Source organism: Leptinotarsa decemlineata, unplaced genomic scaffold, assembly GCF_025532065.1.
Source record: "Leptinotarsa decemlineata unplaced genomic scaffold, Ldec_3_MD MMD2_tig00002082_RagTag_RagTag, whole genome shotgun sequence".
In the NCBI taxonomy this organism is placed as follows: Eukaryota; Metazoa; Arthropoda; class Insecta; order Coleoptera; family Chrysomelidae; genus Leptinotarsa; species Leptinotarsa decemlineata.
Genome location: NW_027412573.1, coordinates 5849644 through 5875697, shown reverse-complemented (window position 1 = coordinate 5875697; position 26054 = coordinate 5849644). Strand labels below are relative to the sequence as shown.

Here is a 26054-nt window from a genome sequence, read left to right as displayed (position 1 = left end):
TGGACCCAAAAATTATTAGTCTCTACTTTTTTAAAATAGCCCTGACAGGGAATTGTATGACCATATGATGAATATGAAAAAGTCGGGAAATACGTGTATTGAAATAGATAGCTGAATTTGTTTTTATAGTGGCTACAGGAATCGATGAAAAAAACTGGAGGTCCGCATTTAAAAATATTAAATAGATGATGAAATCTAATGAACGAAATGTCTCATTGCGTATTGCTATCCAGCGGAAATTGAGACGGTAGAGCCAAAAAACAAAATGCGTCAATTCTAGTTTTTGGCGAATATTTTGTAATTGAATTTGTTCATTGAATTAGGATTCCCTGATATACATGTTAGCTAACTTAAAATATAATATAATCAACGAAATTTATATAAATAATACAACTTTATATACAAACATAATTTGAACTGAACAAAAAGGAATTTTTCAATTTCCATCATGAATATATTCGTCTCTTGAGAATCTTTAATGATAGAATAGATTTGATTGAATCAGGTAAATCATTGAATCGGACAAAACCTTTGAAAAATAAACTGCTCATACTATTTCTTGTAGTTGTTCTATTTATATGAATGTGACTGTTGTGCCTAGTAGAATGGTGATGAATGTCCTTATTGAAAGTTATTGATGATACCAAGTATGGTGGGGTCATTTTATTTAATATTTTATAAATGAAAACCATTGAACAATAGAATAATCTATAAGATACTGAGAGCCATTTGTAGAGCAGATAGCATGGTAGAAATTGGTTAAACCTATTACATTTTAAAATTATTCTCATTCCTCGATTTTGTAGTTTTTGTATTTGTTGCACTTTGTTCAAATTAAAAGAGAATAAAATAGATGCACAGTAGTCAAAAGGTGGTTGGATTATTGATTTATATACCAAAATGTTTGTATCTGTTGATAAGTTATTGGCGATTCTTGAGAAAAAATATATATTTTTGCAATTTTCTTTTCAATATATTTGAAGTGGTCGTCGAATGATAAGCAATTATCAAGTTGAAATCCCAAATACTTCACTGATGTAACAATTTCTTTACGTTCAACTTCAATTTTTATATTAATGTTGTTTGAATTTATTTGATTATATTTGAATTTAGTAGTGATTATCATTGCTCTTGTTCTTTATTGGTTTTCAGATATTTTTCTACTTTCTCTAGAACTTTATTCATTCTCCCAACAGTTTCTTCTAAATTTACTCCAGTACAAGCCAATAAGGTATCATTAGCAAATAAGTTGATGAACTCACTGTCTGTAGATAATTGTATATCATTTAGATACAGAATGAATAATAGAGGACCAAGCACACTACCTTGTGGTACTCCTGTGTGATTTGTTATATATGATGAGAAATAATCGTTGATACGTACTGTCTGTTTCCTATTTGATAAATAATTACTCAACCATTCATAAACCATCTCCTCAATCCCATATCTTCTCAGCTCCTGAAGCAAAATACTTCTATCAATCGTTTCAAAGGCCATTTCGAAATCTTAAAAGACAGCTTCAACATATTTACCTTTATCTGTTTTATTAGTAAATTCAGTTAATGATAACTGTAGTGATGTTTCACAAGAGTGTTTTTTTTTTCGAAAACCAGATTGATTGATGAACATGATTTGATTTTTGTCAATAAACTCTAATAATTGATTATATACTGCTATTTCTAATACGTTCTCTATTGTCGGTAAGGTATTAATAGGTCTAACTTCACTTGCTTTTATAGTGTTTGTAACGGCAGGTATGGGTATAATGGTACTTATTTTCAATAATTCGGGCAATTGACCATTATGGAGCGATATATTGATTATCTGATGACCCAATTATATCATTCAAATCTCTTAAGGTAATCAATCTGAAGGTGCTGAATAAATTATTATCCAAATTGAACCATGGTTCGGAATTCTCAATACCTTGGACTATATGTTGGATGCTGTTTACAAAGTATAGGTTGAAAGTTTCGGCCATGTCAGGTTCACCTTTTTTAGTATTTACTACTCCTTCATCTTCAAATTGAATTAGGTTCGAAAATGTACGATCATTACTATTAACAAGGGTTTTTAAGGTTTTCCACATCAAATGAGAATAATTCTTGTATCTGTCTATTATCTTATGATAAAATTGAACTTTCTTTATTTTCAATGAGTTAAACACATCGTTTCTCAATTTTTTAAAATTTTCCCATCTGGTTATTTTTAAATTTTCATCTCCCACCGTAGTCATAAATATTTTATAGGCTTCATCCTTCTTAATTTTGATAAAAACTTCATTGTCAAACCAAGGAATATTGTTTTTGAACTTACTTATTTGCATGGTAGAAATACTATTGACAATATTTGAACATTTTTCGAGAAATTCTTCATAAAGTAAATTAACATCTATAGAGTTTAAAGACCAATTACAAGAAATGAGCTCATTCTTATTTATACTCAAATTATTATCACAAAGATTTCTGTTTCGTTTCGAGCTCTCTTTGTTAGATTGACTAAAGAGGACTAGGAAGGGATTATCCTAGTTCCCCAAAACAGGAAACATTCGTCCAAATCAACCGATCTTGTAGAACTTTCTGTTTCCGAAGTAACAATGGTGCGATCAGCTCAAAAAACGGTCTGTATGGAGCATATAATATATGCTGTACTACTTCAAAAACACAGTGAAATTACACTTCAAATTAGCCCATTAGTTCAATTGGACACCGTTAATGCTATTGCTTAAGCATTGCTTGTAAAAGATACAAAGGAAATGATAAAACATTTTCCTCCAAAATAAAAAGTGAAATTACGTAAAATTCCATCGTCACCAGCATCAATTACACCTAATTTCACCGGAAACGTCGAAAACACCATAACGAATCGTCTCGACTATACAATGGCAGGTTTTGTTAGTATGTTCGCTAGTAACGATGCGTGGAGCGTACCTTGTCAAGGTAAACCAACAGCCGTGCAATTAAAATACCCTACGAAATTTGCCATGTTTCTATGGACTTAATGACATTGACCATATTCATATGTATATCAGTCTCATTGTGAATTAATGAGCACAACAGAAAAACAAGTTTCTTAATGAATTATGTCAGTCAATAGAAGAGGTAAATAAGCAAACATTACGTCATAATCATGTTTTAGTTAAGAAGTAAACAATGGGACATTTCGTATATTAGTTTACTTTTCCACGAATTAGTGGCCACATCAAGTAAGAATATTTCAGTCCATATTCCTTGATTAAAATCATTTGGAGTGAGCGATGCCCAGTAAGACTGAGAAGAGTGTCATGAGCTCATGGAGATATAAATACGTAGCTGTCAACAATGTTGAGTCAAATGAAATTTCAGTTTCCTCTGGTATCCTACAGGACTATAACTTGGGGCCTATTTTATCTAGTACCTACATCAGTCCTCAAATTCTCACAAATTCTTATATGCAAACGATCTCGAAGTCTACATACCAATTGAAAGAGTTTGATACTTTGTTGGCCTTGAAGGTGACATCAATAATTTTCTCGATTATTGTACGCTGTCTGTTAAAAGAATGAGGTGAATTTTCATTTTTCTCAAAAAATATATATTTATTCATCAATTTCTATTTTGTTTCTCTCATAGTCCTTTTAAATTTCGAGGACAGGAAAAGATGCAGGTGGGCAAATCTGGTGAATAAGGTGGCTGAGGCATGATTACGGTGTTGTTTTTGACCAAAAACAACGGACAAGCAATAACGTGTGAGCAGATACATTATTGTTATGCAAAAGCCATGAATTGATCACAAAACCTGATTTTTCCTTCGTATTGCTTCTTGCAAGCGGCGCATAACTTCAAGATATTACTCCTTATTCACCATGAGACCTTGTGGCAAGAAATCCTAATGCACTACGCCATGGAATTAAAAAAAATGGTGAGGGAAAATTCCACATCTGATCGGACCCGGCGATTTTTTTTTGGTCTTGGCTCTCTTGAGCATTTGTTTTGGATGTCATAACCATAACCCCTTGATGCTGACAAAAACCAACATACTATTTTTTCAAGAAGCAATAGACCTTCAATTCACAGAATACTTCAAAGCAATAAAACAGTCACCCATTTGATGGGATCCACGATCTCGAAACCATTCTGAACTATGAATTGAATTATAAGAAAATGAATACTTCTTATTTGAAATTTCAAAACATTGTTCCCTCTCAACGTACCTTCACTTCAGGTTCTGGTAAATACCTGCCAGAAAACAACTGCTTCCCCGGCTAATACCACGCTGGACATTGAATTATACTCGATAGACATTTTTGCAAGATACATCACATCAGAATGCTTCACGCTGAAGTCAATCGGGTAGACCACCTTCAGACCAGTTTTGAGGTATTCCCTCTCATCAGTGTAGGTGAGAAAAATCTAAACAAAATAGCAGTGTGCTTGGGACTCGACTGACTTCGGAGTGGCTACAAGTATAAAACGGAGATTTCGTACATAATGAATGAGAAACATCCGAGGTATCTTCAATAAATATCTATTGGATGCAATTCAATGTCCATCGTGGTATCAGACAGGAAAGTAGTTGTTTTCTGCAGGTATTTACCAGAAGCAAGTGCGTAGATACATAGGGAGAGATGGAATACGTATCTATTTCTTCTCGATACAGTCTTCAGAATTATCTTGATCTCATAGGAACTTTTTAAACAACCTAACGAATCACTCTCTGACGTTTCGAACCATAGTTTGAAAATCCCCTGTATATTACATCAACAGCCAATAACGAATATAGCAGATATCACCAAGAACATTTTACCGAAAAATAGTTCACATCTATTCTTCGTAAAAACTAACAAAGTCTCATGCATTGCTGAGTTCGTTTTATTTTCCTTTCGTTAAACTGTTTTTTGGTGAATTATATTTTTGTGGATTGTTACTCAGTGAACTGTTTTGAGTGAATTCACCGTCTCCCAAAGACCAACCCACCGCATAATAACAACCGAGAGACGAATCATACGAAACATACATGACCTCCCATTCCGATACCTCTCCCAAGATTTATATAACCGAATAAATTTCACCCCAATCAACTTAAGATTTCAGGAACTACAAGGACGATACGCTGCCATGAGCACCCTCACAACCCCTTAGACGCCATGTGGAGGACTCAGAAGGATACCTAGGAAGAAGCTCCCGTTCCCCCCAGCCAGACTCCTGAGAGCAGTGGAAGACCCGACGGAGCAAATCCAGGCCAAGCTTGAGGAGTATCAACTGGCGATCAGATAGAGGCCAGCGCACGGCCAGGAACACCCTAAAGTCTCAGACATACTTCCCCCGGCCCAACAAAAACCGGACCCTCAAGAACGACCTGGACACTCCAACCAATAGGTTAGGTTAGGTTTAAAGTGACCCTCCACCGCAAACCGCAAGGGTTTATCATGGCTCACACCTATTCACACTCGACCAAATGAACCCAGCTTCTTAACGAAGCCGATTAGTTTGTATGGTGGGTAGTCTTTCAGGACAAATGGTAAGAGTACGGCTCAAAACCTGATTCGGTCCCCAGCGAGGCAAGCACAAAGTATATTCTCTGATGTTTCATCGTTGATGGGGTAGTTGGATAGTCAAGATGCAAAATTCACACCTTGATACCCGCGACAACCTTCCCATATGAGGCTTTTTGCATGTTAGCTACACCTGACAATGCCTTAGATTCAACCGTGCAGGGCTGTTTCGCCTCTGGTTTTGGTGATTCATCACTTGAGCGCAAACGTTTGCTAACCTGCTCATGAGGGGTTTGTTCCTCCACCTGAGACAGATTCTGCGTACGCCGAATTTGGTGCAAGGCGGTTTTATAAGGTACCCTGCTCTTGAGGAGACAACTCAGTCATTTCCTGGCTGCACCACCAAACCTTTCTTTATGGTTCATTTATTGAAGCAGGGGTTGAAGAGTTGAGAAGCTCTCGCTCCTGATCTAAATTTACAGGGAGGCAGTTGGAGTCGTAAGCTCGACATCTATCTCCTCTGTAGACTCAGCATCAGAAAGAATTTTCAAGTTTACCCTGTCCATAAAAGTCCCACGAGTAGATAGGGAAAGAAGGTCAATCACGGCAGGGCCCTGCATTACTGTGACAAGGCGATGCTACGACGAGAGGGAGCCCGGTATCTTGAAGGTTCCGTAGTGACAGCTCAGTGTCATTCATCCTCTCGGTACGGGTAGACACACCTTAAAATTAAACCATCGTTGGGATGCCATTCAGTTAGGGAGTGGTTCAGAAAGTGAAAGATGGACAAGGTGAGATTTATATTACCAAATACGTATTTCCCCAATCAATTTCAGATTTCAGGAACTACAAGGACGTTACACTGCCATCAGCACCCTCACAACCCCTTGGACGCCATGTGGAGGACCCAGGGGGATACCAAGGAGGAAGCTTCCGTTCTCCCCAGCCAGACTCCTGGGAGCAGTGGAAGACCTGATGGAGCAAATCCAGGACTTCCTTGAGGCGATCAGATGAAGGACAGTGCACGGCCTGGAACACCCTAAAGCCTAAAGTCTCAGGTATACTTCCCTCGGCCCAACAAAAACCCGAACCCTCAAGAACCACCACAGACATGGACCCGGATACTCCAACCAATAACGCTACTACAAACTCTGTTAATTTTAATTTAAATTATTTGTGAAGGAACCCAACCCTTCATATCATTATACCTATGTAATGCACCCCGTATTTCGAAGTTTCCGTAGTAACAGCTGATAGGCTCAGTGTTATTCATTCTCTCGGAACGGGTACATACACCGTAGAATCAAGCCATCGTTGGGATGCCATTCAGTTAGGGAATAACAGAACGACAAGTCATTCTGTCATTCCTGTATCCAGCGGGGCTACGTAGAAGCAGGATCCGATGGCCAATTTGCTCAAACCCCACATCCCTAGCCAATGCACTCACCAAAACCAGCATGCAGAGTAGTTCAGGAAGTGAAAGATGAAAAAGGTAAGATTTATATTACCAAATAAATATTTCCTCAATCAACTTCAGATTTCAGAACTACAAGGACGTTACGCTGCCATCAGCACCCTCACAACCCCTTGGACGCTATGTGAAGGATCCAGGGGGATACTAAGGAAGAAGCTCCCGTTCCCCCAGCCAGACTCCGAGGAGCAGTGGAAGACCCGACGAAGCAAATCCAGGACTTCCTTGAGGAGTACCCCCTGGCGGTCACATGAAGGACAGCGCACGGCCTGGAACAGCCTAAAGCCTAAAGTCTCAGGCATACTTCCCCCGGCCCAACAAAAACCCGAACCCTCAAGAACGAACACAGACATGGACCCGGATACTACAACCATTAACGCTATTACAAACTCTGTTAATTTCAATTTAAATTATTTATGGAGGAACCCAACCCTTCATATCATTATACCTTTGTAACTTATACGTATATTCACTCCCAAAGAGACTACGTCAAAAATGTAGTTAAACTATCAATATTCACCTATTCACTTGCTTCTGGTCGAGCTGCGAATCCGACTTCCAGGTACTAGGTCGAATCTGTAACAAAGAGATTATTTATCAACCATGCACGTTCACTCTGACGGACAGACTTAATTAATTAATTATTGTTTATTCTTCGCGTATAAGTGATATCTTCGGATAATACATAACGGTGGTCTGATGTGAGTCTACAAATTATCTTCGCTTCGATGTTATAACTGTTAAGTGAGTAAGTAGTGCAAGGAAATATATCGATCGCTCACTTTTTTGTGTAAGCGCAGACGGGATCCGATTCGATGAACTGGTTACAACAATAGCACGAAAATCAAGTTTGGGGTGATGAGGAAACAATGACAATGACAAAAACTGGAATTGTTCTTAGACGCATAACTCGTGTGTTCAACAGAGCCAAATTGATATGCTACGTGCTCTGTTTAATCCAGATAGAAATTTTCGAAGATATACTTCTTTTGGTGCTAGGGAAAATGATGAGAGTAATTTTTTGCGATGCGCGCACAGCGTCACAAAAAACCCTCATCCTGAAGTAAGCTTCTTCTTCCTCTTCTTTGATTTATATGGCCGTTGCTTCTCAGTCGAGCGCAATTGGCCAAACTTCTCTTGTCCATAGTGAACAGAAGCTTCGTCCGGGGGCGCAGCTATCTTGCTCGAAACAATGCTGCCAACCTAAGTTCCCTCATTCACTTTTTCTTTTATAAAAACACTTCATTTTTCTAGTAGGGGTCGCCAGTCCTTTCAATGTGACTTTCACAAAATATCTTTCACTTCAATATTTATTCGAACTTGATCCTATTTTTTTAAAAACACCTGAAACTCTTTTTTTACAAAAATCACCTAGTAATATTGAACTCCTATTTGACAGAGTTCCACAATTCCTACCCCAATACGACCTAATAGTACTACAAGAGCGACAGTAGCAACATAATATTGAAGAAGCAATGCTCAGAAACCCTTAGTCTTGGTCTTCACTGAAATAATTCAATTCCACCAAGCAAAAATCATAACCTATGCACTTACTTGTCAGCAATGATAGTGACAAAAACTAGTGTTATTCTCAGACACTCGACTAGTACGTACAACAGAGAAAAACTGCTGTGCTATGTGTTCTGTTCAATCCAAATAGAAAGATTTTATTGCAACAATCATCTAGTTCTTTTGAACTCCGAATGTCTGTACATTGAAACCTCAACAAAAACTTCGTTATAATAATTGAAGATATAATTTAAGATCTTTGAGTTTTATTATCGAAGTTCTACAGTTACATGATCTCGTGGTTTCCATAACAGGTGCAGGTTCTACTATTCATACTTCTAAATCAATTCAAAGATGTTGATCGATTATTTGGATATAAGATTAATGTTAGTACATAGTATCGTAGGGGCCCTGCTTAGGCTCATGCCTCTTCAGGGACTGGGTTAGTTCACAATGTTAGCTTTACAATGATTATCTTGAGCTAGGTTGGTACTTCTAGAGGGTAAGTGGTTAATTTCAACATATTCGATGAAATTACAATTCTGATAGGTATAGTAGGTTTTGTCATGGTCCTTGAGCATTACGATTCTTGTTTCTTATATATCTAGGTGTTGTCCTTTCGAAAGTTTCGACAAACGGTCAGGTTACAAAGGCTCATTCGTAGGGTTATTGAGTTTTCTCATGGTCCTTGGGCATTGCGATTCTTGTTTCTCTAATAGATGATTTCCTTAATGAAGTTGCGGCGAATGATCTGGGTACAACAGCTTGTGGTCGATAATTGTCGAGGTTATGGTTCGACTACAGGTAGACCTGGAGTAGAAATAGGTGAGTTATTAAACTGCAAAGTGGCTCCTGGCTGATGGATTGATCGTTAGAAGAAACTTCTCGATGATGTCCTGGAATCGCTCCAGAATATCCTTCAAGGCTCTTAGGAGCCTGTCTTGGGGAAACGGGAGCTTTTTCCTTGGCAAAGTTTCCAGTGGGTAGCCAGCATGTCGTTAGCAGCGGTGTTGGTGCTGCCGAGGAGAATCGGAAAGGGAAGTTGTGGATGTAAAGAAGTATATACTCAGTTATCAGTATGTGATGGGATAGTCTCGGGGAGATTGCATAGTAGATCATGACTTCATAGTGCAGGATCGGTTTTATAAGCATTCTGTATGTGTGCAGTAGAGTCTCACTGGCGCAAGTTTGGAGCTTGTCTCTCAGACATTCAAGGAGATTCGCTCTATTCCGAACTCTGTCCAGAGAGTCTCGTGGATCGGTTTCTCATTTGACGGTCCTCGTGGAAGTTACTCTCAAATAGATCACCGAGTGTTAGAGTGGGTGGTTCTCTCCCAAAAGTGTGAGATCCGAGTTGTTAGTGGTTGATTCAGGGCGGGTTGTGGTGCCTGAAGAGCAAGGTTTGGGTTTTGGTAGAGTTAATTTTGACAGGCCCCTTACTGCATCAAATGGCAAAGTGGTTTATCATGGTTTGAGGAGGAGTCTAGCTAAGATATCTGCCACACTGAGGCAGATATCTTAGCTAGACACATGCAGAAGGCTGCCATTCTTGACTCATTGCTCCTGCTAAAGGCACATGATTATCAGGCTCAATGATCACTTGGGAAGTGGTCATTGATGTTGCTCATTCTCCTTTTCGAATGTTGCGGTGAGAGAACCCGACCAGCTCAATCTTCGAAGATAATGATAGAAAATGTCTTGTATAGTATTTTATATATCACCGTTTTGTGAACTATTTTGTAAAAATATTTCAGTAAAGTGTTACTGCTAGGTCAATTCCATTTGGGGAGACAATCATAAGAACAACGTTTTTTAATTCAAAAATTACTTGTTGGGACCAGTAACTGAACAGAAGAACATTCACTTTGAAAATATTCATATTTTTGATCTTCTTGAAATCTTTTTGAAAAACACAAAGCTTTTTTCAGCAAATATAATAAAACATCTAGACACTACAAAACCTATTTGATCGGCATCTGTATTGCTAGTTGTTAACTAACATTTGGGTTAGAACAATTTGTATTATAATTTTTCAATGTTATGTGTTTAAACTGAACATAGCCTTAAACTAATATTTCAGTAAAAAAAGAGAGCCCGACAATAATCCGAAATAAGCAAAAATACGACAATCTATATCACACTGCTCAATTCTAGCCAAATATATCGAACTTTTTTATGGAAACGTGAAATTCCAACTCAACACAGTCGCCCAAAATGACAATAGATATCGATGGTATTTACTTACGTAGACATAATTAACGATGCATTTCAAAGAATGACGTCGAAGAAGCATTGATTATTTTCTAGATACTCGTACAATCCATTAGCTCGGTCAAAAATTCCACTTATCCCAATCAATATTGAGGATCAATGAACTTTTCTTTTATAAACCAACAACGAATTAGTCAGTATACAAGGTGAATAACTCAAAGATTTCCAAAAATTCAGCTGTCTCAAGAGCCTCTTCACTAAATAAGTGAAGAGAGGGTAACTGAAAACGTAGATACAGCCATTTGAAACTAACATAGAAAAAATCTAAAGATGAGTAAAGTTTTGTGAGAATGATAGCAAAACCTTCAACCTTCTAAGCGGTATTGTCACCCCCAATTAATTAATTGGGATTGGAATCGGTTGCAACACCTCATTAAAAAATGCAAAAGTTAAATCGATTATGATTGAAATATCAATCGTTTTAGATTTTTATATAAATTCCTTCAAAGCCATTTGCAGTTTTTGCCTTTCAACGAATATCAACATTTTGCTCAAGATATGTTTAAAAAATAATCACTTCCCAACCACTACTACCTTAACTTTGGAACAGCAGTTACCTGAAATGGTAATTCACCAAATAAGTCTGTGAAATACTATTTTTTAGACTAGTAGACAAAATTCTAGGACAAACCGTAGGCGAGTCATTGAAGTCTACGAGTTCAAGAAACTGTTTTCGACCATGCTGCCTACGCTATTATTTCGCCAACTGTGTAGAATAGCATATCGATGAGAGACATTTCTTTATTATCTTCCTGGGTAGAACGAAATATCGAACATTTTGATTCTTATTGAAATTCTAACTGAAGATATGTACTACCAGAAAAATTTCTCTCTCTTATTCATATCATATTATATTTTACTATTAATGTAAGTTACAAAAAGGATTTGAATCTCTATTACTTCTATTTGATTATCTACGAGCGCTTTCGACAGCTGGTCGTGATGTCATCTTCTTGGAACTCTTCTATCTGAACGTGTTATCCTGTGGTGTATCTTTTTATACGGTCCGAACGTCTCAATACAGGTACTTATGTTGCTTTAGGTAAATTTGCCTGTATTTGGATTATTTTATTTATTTATATTATTTACCTAAAGCAACAGGCGTTTGGACCATATAAAAAGACACACAACAGAATAACACGTTCAGATAGAAGAGTGCCTAGAAGATGACAGCACGACCAGCTGTCGAAAGCGCTCGCAGATAATCAAATAGAAGTCATAGAGCTTCAAATCCTTTTTGTAATCTACATTAATAGTAAAATACTGATAATGAAGGAAAAATTAGTTGCATCATCCAAAAAAAACATATTATATTCATATGGAAATTCGAGCAATCCCTAATATTGAAGGGATTCAATTTGTTTGTAATATATTTGAATATATTAATTTTTATTGTTGTTTTATAATTTCATGATTTGTATTTTGGAAGTGTTATTATTCGCATCTAAATTTGGGATTATTGTGTTTTCAAACCATTCCTCTAAAATATTAGCTTCCATGTTCTTTTTATAGTCAACATTGCAGTCCTCAAGTTTTTTCCATATGATTTCAAAGAATTCGAAACCCATCCTTCACTTCCTCCGCAATACACAAGTATTAGTCGCGATCCTTTGTTTGCAGGCATGTTAGGCGTACACATTCTCGAACCATCAATCCACCCTTTCGTAACTATGTCGTAAGTGTCATACCAAATTTCGTCCAATGGAAAAATTTGCCGTTGTTCTTGTCTATATATAGTTATTTGTTCTAAGTATTTGTTACGCAATTCCGCTACTCTTCTGCTTTCCATTACTTGCTTGACATCTGTTTATTATTTTGAATCTAAATCCTAGTTTCTTTATCCAATTCTGGAGAGTTTTGTCACAGCAGCTCACATTATGGCCGGAAGTATTCAATTTCATCCTTATGATTTCAGTTGTAGGAATCTCATTGCTTTTGTAACGGTCGTATATTGTTTTTTTCAATGATTTTATTAGATGAACATCTAAAGGTATTGGTAATCCCGTATCACATCGCGTCTTGCATTCATAAGGTTTGTTTTTGACTATTTTACGTACAATTGAGAAAGGAATTTCGGTCAAATCTAATGTTGCTTGTAATAGTTTGTTTCCCTCGAAACCAAACTTGAGATGTAGATTCGTATATACGTTGAAACATACTTTTTGTGTTTCAATATTCAAATGCATCCGAATCTTATTCACTGGTATCTCTTTTATCGCATTGTTCACCATCGCTATTGGAATCACTACACAGGAAAAAGTCTGCGTTGTTATCACACTTGTTATTATTATTAGTACTTGTCCAAAGACGCCACATTTTAAACAAATAACAAAATTTTAATTAATTATAACTTCACCAATATTGAATTTCAACACTCAAATCGCGATCAGTTCCTGAACTGAACACTGACGACACAACTGCGGTACTCATCGCTACATTCTATTGGTCACCGTAACATGACTTCAAATTTAATTTTATGACTCTCCAACCAATCATAAAACTCAGTTAGTAAATACGAACCCCCAATTCTTCAGTCCACGTGTACTAATTCGTAGCGGCATTATTTCTTTGTATTGGTTTTATTGGCCTTTGAGTTCACCGATAGCTTTAAGAATTACTATATCAGTTACTTCGACTATACCACTGATGATGTCACAGTAGCAAACAAAGCGTTTGGTATTGCAGATACTGCTCTCAAAATTTTCCAAACGGAACTTGAAATTTCTGGATCGATCCAGATTATTTTAGAGAGAATAGAGTCACATTTCTTCTGGGTCGACTGATTTCAACCCCCAAAACTTTCACACTCTCGTAGTTAGTTGTAAACTAGAGCCACATACAACGAATTCATGATTCAACACCAGTTTCGACTCGCCATAGGTCTCGTCAGTGGTGCTCGGCTGTAGAACGATTGCATTACTGAACTAGTCTTTCCTTAAAAGACAAGTCTGAGTAGGTTACTTTGCAACTACTCAGTCTTGCATTGAAAGCTGCAGTGAACAGAGGGCGAATCTCGTCGGCGGTCGATGTCAAAGCTTGGCTTTGCAACTGACCGCCTTGAGAAGCCTCATTTCTCTTCGATATTCGATAATTGAGTTCTCTATATATCCCATAGATAGCGTCTTCATAAGGGGCGATTTTATCGTCATCGCACCCTTATAGTTTCCAACATGCAACCACAAAAGTGGGCGCTGGAACAATCTACAAATATTCAAATATTTTTTAGGTTATTCATGACTTCGAAAGGAATATTAGAACATTTCAGGACATTTTCGAGGTTAATTGAACGCTCCAGTGCGTTCATAGTTATAGTTAATAGTTTCAATTTTCTTGGCAATAATCATTGATTCACTTATGATCCTTTGAAATCTGTTTTAAAAAAATATTTTTTTCGTTAAGCAGCTGTTGCCCTTCTACGAACGACAACTATCAAAAGACGAAACTTGTGCGAGCTAAGAATTAACGAGGTCTTACCTTTTAACGTGTGATTCCTAACACGGGTTGGACGATAGCAAGTGAAAATCGATCGTTCAGACTAGGGCTTTAACCACCGACCAACACCAACTGAGAATTTTACCGCTTCCATCACTGTATCTCTTTTACGTCCTTCTTGAAATCCACAAGAAGTGAAATTTGTTGACGAAACCCTCAGAAGTCGAAGCTTGTGCGAGCTAAGGACTAACGCGGTCTTACCTTTTAACGTATGATTCCTAACACGTGTTGGACGATTAGGAAGTGAAAATCGATCATCCGGCCTTGCGGTTCGAACTACCGGTTCATACAGCGGTCAATTGAGTCAGTGGGGCAAACCACCCACGTCAACTCACCAGGCTATCGTCCTACCGTCCTAATCGATTATTGATTAGTGAATGAATCAGGTGAATGAAGAAACGCAAACAACCCTATAAAAATAACTATGTTTGAAATTGAATTTTCCACGATATAAAATCATTATTTCATGTGTTCCCAAGTCGTGCATTACATCACCGTGTAGAAGATCGTTACTTTTGCATAATTGCCAGTTTGGTCAATTACGTTTGCTGTGTTGGAAAAGGTTACAGGGCCACAGCATAATATAATACTTTATTTTTGTTCGATTCGACGCGACGTGAAGGTTTTAAGATCAGGTGCGGATTAGGAAATTCTGCGCTTTGGATAATCTTTCTCTGCTGAATTCCTTTGGCACTATAGATAGCTAGCAAGAACAAACTTATGAAGAAATTATATATATATATATATATATATATATATATATATATATATATATATATATATATATATATATATATTTCAATACTAAATTCTACAAAAAGGATTTGAAGCTTTATATCTTCTATTAATTATATGCGAGCGCTTTCGACAGTTGGTAGTAGGTACTGTCATCTTCTGGGCACTCCTCAAACTGGGCAGTTTGAACCAATAAGTTCAGGTAGATACATGAACTATTGGTCACTACATAAACAATCAATAAAAGTCAATTTGGTCAAACAGATGAAACGACGTGTTATCAGAATTTCGGACTCGTCCTTTCATTTAAAATATTTCAAAATTCTTTTAAACCTCTTTTTAGAAAATTCATATCCTAAAACCTTATTAAACAAGATATTATTTAACACGTCCCCAAATGAAATAGATCATAACGTTCGTCCTTCAATCTCTCCAAGAGAGGACAATGATATCAATAATAATAATAATGAAATTCAGTTTGGGTGAAATTACACCCAAACTCACACGAATTTTCAAAAATATTGATAATATAAAAATTGCACACAAACCTATATTAACAATTAATTCCCTTTTTTCCAACTTAAAAGATAGAATCCCAAAAAAAATTCAATCTCAAGTGGTTTATAGTATCCCTTGTATAAGTTGCAGTGCTGAATACATTGGTCAGACTGCCAGATTATTAAAAGACAGAATATCTGCACACAAAAGTGATTGTAGACTTCATCCAGAAAGGTGTGCCCTTAGTGAACATGTTTATAATAATGGACATGTAATAGATTTTAACTCAGTAAAAAAATTTTGACTAAAGAGAGGAATGTTTCTAAAAGATTATTCCTTGAAATGACTTACATTTCGCAATCACGAAATTGTCTGAATAAAAAAACAGACTTACAACATTTAAGTGAAATATATTCCTATTTACTTTTTATTGACAAAAATTGGAATTCCTTCAAAGACAACTCATTTGACATTACTTAAATGCATTTATCAACCTATCAACAAAAATTATATAACAAAACTCTTTCTTCTGGAGGCAACTGGAACTCTTTGATTAATTGCACCAGCGGCAAATGCCAAGTCTACTTCTTCTTGAAAATTTTAATAAATCGACAAGTGATGTGTTTCTAACCTAAGATCACCACGTTCATTCTCAAATAAAAAAAATTTTATGATTACTCCTCATTTAACGTATATATATATATATATATTGTAGCTTTCACTTAATTCATATGTCTTGTAATTGTACAGTTGTTACTTGTTTTTATCATGATTACAACGTTCATATTTTAATTTTAACTCAACTCAATTGCGACCAATCTCACTAACATTGTAAGTATTCATCTAATAACTTAAGTTCTGTATTAATTCAAAATCTATCATCTTAGCTCCCTGATGATGAAAATAACCATTGTCGAAATATTGGAAATATAATGTTATAAGAGTACACTTGCGCTTCGCTGCTATCCCAAATAACTCCAAGGAATTGTTCGTAACTAGTCAGCAAAGACTACCTCTCTCTCTCTTTCTCTCTCTCTCTCTCTCTCTCTCTATATATATATATATATATATATATATATATATATATATATATATATATTCAGTAAATAAACATTAAAAAAGCCACAGAAATTGAAAAAAGCTCTTTGTACGAGGTGAAACACAATTTTTGATTTGATACTTTCTTGTTATTGGAACTCAAAAATTGAAAAAAGGATTCTAAAATAAGTACATATAAAATATTTAACATTTACAAGTGATGTTTTTTTAAAAACTACACCTCACGATTTGATCTTCACAAACTTTATTTGCAAAATATGATCACCTGTGTGATGTATAAAAAAATCAAAAGGTAAGTATTTACATTTTTGCGATAACAGAGCCATTGGAATGGTGTATAAGATACAAATCATTAGAATAGATCACGTGGAAAATAATTATATACATATTAAAATCAGGCGATAAAAAGGGTGTATAATGACATGTAATTCGTACTTAATTATTTCAATCGAATATTCTTTCAATGTTTTTACGATGACTCCTAGTAATACATTTTTTGAGTGCTTTTTTCATGTGCTTGGTAGATTCACAATTTTGTATATCTTCTGGTAAGGAATGTAACACCTTTGGTCCCCAAAAATTGATGAGACCTTTGTCCTATTGTTCTTAATACAAATGGTACTATGTATTTGTTTATTGTAGTATATGAATGGTCTGGTGAGTTTTGCCTTTTCTTTATATTGATGCAATGGGTTTCGAAAAACAGTTGCCTTACAACGAATATTTGTGATTCTTTATATAATTCGCCACTGTTGTATCTTGGTGGTTTATTCAGAATCAGTTTAATGAATTTTCTCTGGATAACTTCCAGTAGGTACAAGTGGGTTTTGGACACTCTTCCTCATCCAATAATGCAATAATGCACAAGGCTGCAATATATTTTTTTTTCCTTTTGATCCAGGATATTTTTGAGTTGCCGGAACATGAATAAGATACTTCTTAATTTTTTTCACTAGATGGTTTATATGAAAATTCTATCTTAAGTGAGGGTCTATAATAAGTCCCAAATACTTTATATTTGTAGCTGAGCATATTTGGAAGGTATTTTGGATTATTACAGTTTGATACGGTGCTAAGGAGGGTCTGTTGTTGTAGAATGGTAAGAAGTACGTTTTTTCAGGCAACAGTTGTGTCATCTGCGAAACTAATTATTTTTCCACAGGACCCTGCTGAGAATAATCCGTTTATGTATAAACAGGATAGTGTCGGTCCCAAAACCATTCCGTGTGGGACCCCGCATTCAATTGTCCTTTCACTGCTTTCTATATCTTTTATTCTAACTATCTGTTTACGATCTGTGATATATGACTTCAATAATTTGATACATACATACATAGGAAAATACCATTTCTGAAAACATGATAGACTAATAGACAATGAAGCTGATGGCTTCAAACATAGAATATGTCAAATATTAGATAAATAATGAACTAATTACAACTGGGAACATTGACTTTCACGGCGGAGTCACGACCATCAGTGGTGTGTGAGTTTACTTCGAGGTATGACCTCCGTCCTCGTAGTCAACCCAAATATAACTGATGATGTCTGCTGCAGGATCGAAACGTTTGATAACTCAGGTTCCATTCAACCACGACCTATCAGTCCGGATTTTGTTCTATTTATTGATAACAACTGAATTATAGTTTTCTCTCCACTACAAAGTGAGATGGGAACATTTTTCAGAAACCATCTGAAGTGAAAATTGAAAGTAGAAGAGCAAATACAACTACCGACAAGTAGTACTGAGAAGTAAAATACTTTAAATACTTTGGGCTACCTCCCGTGGGTTGAGCTACCTTTTGGGCGCGTTCCCAGGTGGCGGCCACAAGATTGGCCACAAGATTGGAGGCCCTGTCCGGAAAGCCAATGTGGCCTCACGGATGGGGTCGCCGGTCTCCTGGTCAGTAGCAGAAATGAGTATGATGAGGGGAACTGAAACCCCCCAAAAGCCTTTGCAAAACATGCCACCGTGGACCAACCTACCCAAGCTAAGGTAATAGGAATCGTGCCGACAGCTGAATCGATCTCCTTCGGGGAACTGGACGAAACCTCATTGTAATCAGCCAAACTCTGGTTGTGCGGGGCTCTACCAGAGGTGACCAACTCTTCCCTTGATACTCGTGGAAACACACATGAATGAAACAAACACAAAAACAGAAACAACAAAAACATAAACCAATCCCAAGACTGGGCAAAAGTGCTCACCTCAATCCAAGGTGGTGGTTGAGAATGAACAGAAATGTCCACCCCAATCTACCCCTTTGGAATAAGGTTGGACACAGCAGATCACCTCGTGATGTAATACAAAGGCCAAGGCGTAAGCAAATTTGCGGCGCTGAGACCAAAAGGAGAAAGAATGCGAAGGAGGCAAGAGTGGCAGCAACTATAAGTGAACTCTCCTCCTCCCCCACTCCACCTACAACAGCAAGGGCACTTCCTGAGGTGGGCGCCCAAGAACTTTGCCTTGAATTAAGGCAAGGAACCAGCTGTCCCTGCAGGAAAGCTTCCTCACTTGTGCACCTCCATGGAGGGAACCCCAAGAAGGTTGTAGAAGCCGCGCAACGACAGTAATGTCACTGCACCATCCAAAACCTTCGCAGAGGCCACCGTGAGACACCTCAAGGTTGCCAAAGAGAGTGCGTTTTCGGCAAGTCTTGGCCTACACCTGCCAATATGAAGTAGATGTCTCCTAGTGGCCCGTCTACTTTCCTGGAAAGGACAGGATGGACGATGACCTAGGAGGAACACTCCTCGGTAGGATGTACAAAAGGTCACATGTGGCCTGAGTACTGTGGTTCTACACTCACCCTCCCTACTCTACAGATACAGATACTGAAAATACTTAAAATTTCAGGGAAAGTTAAACAGAAAATAATTCCGAGGAAGGTCAAAAACGGTTACATATCAAGCACACCATATATGACCGAAAATTGGGTAGAAAATTTGAGAATCAATATGGAAGAAGACAGCAAATAATGATATAATGAAAAAATGACAGTTACTTCAGTTTATTGAAGAAATGAAAGTACACAAAAACCCATTTTCATCATAATTCAGTTACATTCATTTTGCCATACTTATTATAAGGTAAAAAACAATTTTGAGTGTATTTTTGAACGTTTTCAGACAAGACTGAAATAAAAAACATGCCAGTCTCATTGAGAAAACTTACAATTCAGACTACTTTCAAACGACAAACAACATTGAAACATGGGCAATACAAAATTCTACTGAATAACAATCGACACTAATGACATTTACGGTAGTCAACTTATGAAATCCAATATAATCCCATTCATAGATCGAGTTCTTCAGGAGATAATGAATAAAAAATTTTGTTTTTTTTTTCTTTGCTGAACGTTTTCTTCAAAGCAATTTTCTTCAACCTCACTGAAAGCTATCAACAATTTCATTTATATAGTCTGGACTGAAAAAATTAAATTAGCTACACAAGTAAGTTCTGATGAATAGGTTCTTGCCAGAAAACAAATACTTCTCCGGCTAATAGCACGTTGAACATTGAATTATATTCGTCAGACATTTATGCAAGATATCTTACAGAGGTTAGTATTGCAGATGTTTTCCGTTCATCCAGCAGCAGTACCATGCTGAAATCGATCGGGTAGATTACCTACAAACCGGTTTCGTTAGCTCTCGTCAGTGCAGGATAGATCCGACCCAAACAACAGAATGCCAGGAATATGAATCAGCCAGCGTGGTATCGCCTGGATAACTAGTTGTTTTCTAGCAGGCACTTACCAGAAACTACTGCGTAGGTATGTTCCGAGATTTTATTACGAAATATCAATTTTCTAGATATAAACGGAATACTATCGTCAGCGATATACATCAACAGGCCTCACCAGGAGAAAAAATATGTAATGATGACATTACTGTTATATAATTACAGATAAACTGCACCAATTGTTAGTAACTATACTGATATTTCTGTTAGATCCATTAGATAAATACACCAGATGCGCTGAGAATACGAACGGGAATTCATTCTCATTTATATTGCCTAGTTATGATTCATTTGCGGTTATATTCTAAGTCCGTTATGGTAAACTATGAAGATACTGATATGTGTAACCTATCACATCAGTTCGAGGACTCATAAATATTGACATTATATGACACAATCCTAAAGGTTTCAATGGCGTTATTAAAACCATAGCATTTTTTTCGTTATCTATAATATCGCCAACTTCCTAGATAAAGCTTTTGGTGAATATTGTTTGGGTTATTGATTTTACTATCACTTGGTACAAAATGAATGAATTCTGTTTCTGGAATATCTAGATGGAGGTGAATTCTTACTATGTCGGGCATCTTTCTTCAGTCCTTCGTTCTTTCATTCATTCATTCTTCCGTTAGAAGTATTGAAGAAAAGGAAGAATTCACTAGGACCCCTGATACTTTACGATAAGACAACACGCTATTACGAGAATCATTTAAAAAAAACTATTGTTATTATAGCAAGAAACAAAAAAATCGATAAAAAAAGTTTCGGTTTTAGACCACATTATTTTACTGTTTCTCGTTGAATAATTAGCCAAATCCATCTCACCTTCGAGATGATATTGACCAGATTCTTATATCACCACCTTGAAGCTGAATATTATTTCCAAGTCCTTCGCTTCATTACATATTACATTACAAACTTTGCGGTGGCTACCAGTTTCTTTACGGTTGTATTACTTAACTATGACATTTATATATAAAATTCTGAATAACTTATCACCTTCATATTTTTCTGAATTCAGAAGTGCACAAATATGCCACAAGAAATCATACTAATTTGCATGTATGCAGAACAAATAGGAGAAGTGCCATGTATTCTTTATTTTTCAAAGGGTTTGTTGGTTACAATAAATTGCCAAATGAGATTAAATCTAGTCCATCATTATAGTATATTATGCAACGATCATGTAATGATGGTTATTAAGACACAAGCATTAACCGGGATACGAAACGAGCCGAAGGCGAGTTTTGTATGGTATATGCGAGTGTATTAATAACCATTACATGAGAGTTGCATACGCTATTTTTTCTAAACCCGATAAATAATGAAAAACTATAAATATTATATTTCTATTGAACACATTTACAGTAATTAACTCATATTTTTTTAAAAAAACACAAACTTAATGGTATTATCATGGATATATGAAAACTATAAAGATTCTAATTATATTTATATTGAATATAACAACTGTAATTAATCTGATCTTTTAAAAATATTGGAGTCGATGGTATTCCTTCTATATCGCTGTTTTCAGACATTTTGATAATATAGGTAGGTAATATGAAAACTGATTTTGACAAATAAATCAATTAGTTACTTAGGTTAGAATCTAGGACAAACAAAGGAACAGGATTCTTGATTGAAAAATTATGGGTTTCTATTGGTTGATAATCTGTATCGTTATGAAAATTCTGTATCATAATCGATATCATTATGAAACGGATTATGGTCATATAAGTGTATTGTTAGAGTACGGGTGTAGAAAAAGTAATTTAAAAAAAACAGTTATTGAAATCCATCCACAATGCTAGATAGAATAAAACTCGGTAAGATAATATTAATAAATATAGTATTTGTATGTTGTTTTCTGATTTTTATCATTGTATTGGAGCTGCACCTATATTGCAATGTATTTTTAATAGCATATGTGATTATTTTTCAAACTATAAATGTTTATTTTCAATTTCTATGTTAGTTATATGTTTTTTCGGTATAAATACAGTTTTTAATTTATGACATTAAAAATAAAATAAATACAACAATAAAAATTAATTGGCGCTCCGGGGCGACTTCATTGATTCCAGTGGCGCATTTGCTTTTTCAGCTGCAGGAAAACCCGGAAAAACCTGCAGCACCACATCATCTGAAGATCTTGATCTAACAATGTCCTCTCTCTCATAAAACAAAATGTAGGGTGTCTCCAGAGGCTCCAATAAATTCAATGTATCGCCAGAACACTTCGTGACACGACTATCGTCAAACTTGAACCAGTCCGTTTCTTCTTTGACCAAGGCGTAATAATGACCACATTCAACGCCAGAACCACAGTGAACAATGACTGCATGAATATTATAACAGTGGTCTGCTAGGTTGCAATGTTCATCTATTTTGAACCTTCCAAAGAGTTTCTTGCTTCCGTTAGAGGTTGAGTCTTGTTTGAATATCATCAGTGTTATTATTAGATTGACTGGTGCCTCAGCTATACTTGTTTCATTATAACAGTCAGTTAGTTTGACGCATGTATGACAATACAGTTGATCATCACCTGTTAAAAATTCCATTTTCAGATGATTTAACAATAAGCTTTGCACGGACTGGTAATTAGTCGTATTAGGAAAAGCTAGATGAAGTTCCAGAAATTCACATAAGTTTTCAGTACTTCTTGAACATTTACCACAAAGTGAACAAGTGAGGATTTTTCCAGCAAAAGATTTACAAACACAAGACGAGATGGGTTGTACGGAATCATTCAGTCCAGAGCGGCTGGGAGTATTGATTTTGCTATTGTTTTGCTCACGAAGAGTATTCAACAAGAACCCCAAGAATTCGGAACAATCCTCTTGTTGTCCTAACGAGTATCTAGTGGACTTCAAAGACTCCAGGAAATCGGTTGGAGGGAAAGATGATACCTTCTTACGAAACTGCAGCTGCATGAACAGTTGTTTGAGTTTGATGAAAAAGCAGGAAACATTCTCGTTCTCGTTCATCATTAAAACTTCGTTCTTGAAATTCTTCGTCATGAACAACACTTGTAAAATGCTATTCATGTAACAAGTGTTTCCTAAATTATCCAATCCAATTTTCTTCTCTAGATTTTCAGGACAACTCTCTACTGATTCGTAAGGAAGAACACGTTTCACAGAATCTCCATAAGAACCATTTCTCAAGCTGCGATCGATCCTTCCAAGTGAAAAAGGGTTTCGTAGAGGGATCGATTCGGCTCTTGCTTCAAGAAGCGCTTCCACTGAAATGGTACCAATTCTACGAGGAATGCAACTCATTTTTTGGGGCCAAGAATGACCTGAGTCCACTGACCGCACTGAAAAAGAAGAAGGTGGATCAATCACTTGTGAATTAACCTTGATAGGAGACTGATAAATATCCACATATTTTGGCTTGTTTCGAAGAGGTTTCAGTTCCGTACTGAAATTAGGGCAATGCATGATCTCATCAAAATTATGTGAAGGAGGAATAGTTCCAAGTACTGAAGCAGCATTGCCACGTTGAATAGCAATACTAATTCTTTCTAACAAAAAAGAGGTAGAACGGTGATCTTTCGTTGCTTGGCCTATTCTCCTTCCGAGTTCATGAACGAATAACAGAGACTCCGGGCCATAAACACCAAAAGTTTCAACCGCTACTGGATGGAACAGATAGTTGTTTCCAAGATTTTGGTATTTTTTCCTTTTCAATTTCTCACCAGACAATGCTGCAGTTCCAGCAGACTTGGAACTTTCGGCTAGATGGGAAGCCGCGACCGTGTCAACGCATACCGAAAAAATACTAAATTCCTCGTTATATGTTTTATATAATAATTGTGTATTAGGATTAACTATTTCAATAAATATATTCTTCTTCTTCTTCTTCATATTCGGACACGATGGTTTTCAATTTATAGCCAAAATGTGATGAATCATTTCGACGGAATGTAATATGATATCTTTCGTGAAGGTTTGGGTAAGCGCTTTGTTTTCACAGTACCTATTTGATAAACATGTGAAAGTCTTTTTGTATCAGCAAAGAATCAATCAAATTAGAGACTGCAGATCGTCAGCGTACATGAGAAAATTGGAAAATTCGAAATATTCTGAAATATCATTTATGTATATATTGAAGAGTGGTATATCCAAATGTGATCCTTGCAGAACTTCAGATCGTAGGCTAATTGAGTTTGAAATATAATTTCCAATATAAACCGCTTGACGACGTAATATATATCAAATAATAATAAAGCTATAAATAAATTGAATTGAATGCTGCATAGAATATGATGGTTTTTTGGTGAACCCTCAAAATTAACTATTTATTCTAGTATGAATTTGTGTATCTCTTTTCTTTCAATAACTGATGTAGTTATTTTCAGCTGTTTCTCATATTTTTTGACTAGAATTGATGAATGGGTTGAAACAGTAAGTGAAATATCAATTCCATAAATAAATAAAAAAAAACTAATCAATACAGTTTATTGTATGATTTTCAGTATTTATAGTGAAAATCATGCAATGCAATAAAAATAAAAACCAAAGAGGAATGATAATGAGAAATAGAAGAATAAGAATCAAAAAGAGATCTGGAATTAAACTGTTTCGCGACGTTTCGATTCACAATCGATTTCGGATCATCACAATTTTCATCTCCGTTTCAAAAATGAGGTCAATATCGAGGATCTTTCCAACCTTATATATTTGCAAAAAAACCTTCAGATGTGAATTCAGCAAATGAATCTCTGCGCATTTTTGTAGAAGCCATAATTGTAATCTCCTGTACGTGCTTACAAACCCAATAAACCAAAACGATTCGCAGTTGCATGCTAATACGCTTCTATTTACATTGAACTTTGTTCTAATTGGATTATTTTCGATGGAGCAGTCTAAACAGACGTTCTCGATCGTTTTCAACTAGATAAAAAACCTGCGGTCATCACAAAAACAATTGAATCATTCGTGTGGAAAAGCTGTTCGTTAATAATCATTTCAAAAACTAGTTATCGAGTTTCTTTAAATAGAAAATATGGATACACACTTTAGACCATTAACATTGTTGGTAACATGTTCACTTAGTATTACGGTCCAAAAATGTTACGGTTATCAAGCCTTCGATAAATGTGACATAGAACTATCAAGTGGTAATGAGAAGTGTAATCTATTTTCAGTGAACGCAATACCATTGTTATTTCGAGAATCGTAAACAATTCATCGAATATTTTCTAGAAGTTTTCAACAACGGTGTATATTGAGTGAAGGCAATGACATTTCCTCAATCGAAGATGTCATCAATAGAAACGACAGAAGACCCAATCAGCGAATATCAATACTGAACGGATCTCCCCAATACGGTCATTTTCAAAGCCATGTTTTGGCATCAATAGCCAAAAGAGATTCGTCCTTTATCTTCCGTTCTAGCTCCCACAGCAAGGCAACTAAATGGAACCAGAGCTCAAAAAACCAACAACAGCAAGGTTGTTCCCTGTAACAGCAAGCTTGTTCCCTTAAACAGCAAGCTTGTTCACATTAACACCACTCTTGTTTACTTTAACACCAAACTTGTTTCCCTGCAATGAGAGCTGACATGAAAGAGAAAGAACGAATCTCCTTCAGCGGTCGATGTTAAAGCTTGGCTTCGCAACTAACCGCCTTGGGTAGCTTCTTTCATCGTTGTCCTGTGTCATCAGCACTACCTATTCAGGCATGCCCTTGAAGATAGTTGATTCCAGCAATGCATTGATGGTTCAGTCTAGCATCAATGATGGGACCTATGGGAAGTCGAAACAATGCTGTCTGGTGTACATAACAGTG

At 36.3% G+C, this 26054-nt stretch overlaps 1 protein-coding gene across 2 annotated transcripts in view; it reads right to left on the bottom strand.

The window, feature by feature from the left end:
• The window catches only part of LOC111505086 (uncharacterized), an 82134-nt gene that overhangs the window by 16533 nt on the left and 39547 nt on the right, over positions 1-26054 (bottom strand). For both annotated transcript variants that reach the window (XM_074176907.1, XM_023159835.2), the window contains exon 2: positions 7465-7520. In XM_074176907.1, the coding sequence (XP_074033008.1) occupies positions 7465-7520 (56 nt within the window). The remainder of the gene's footprint in view (positions 1-7464; positions 7521-26054) is intronic.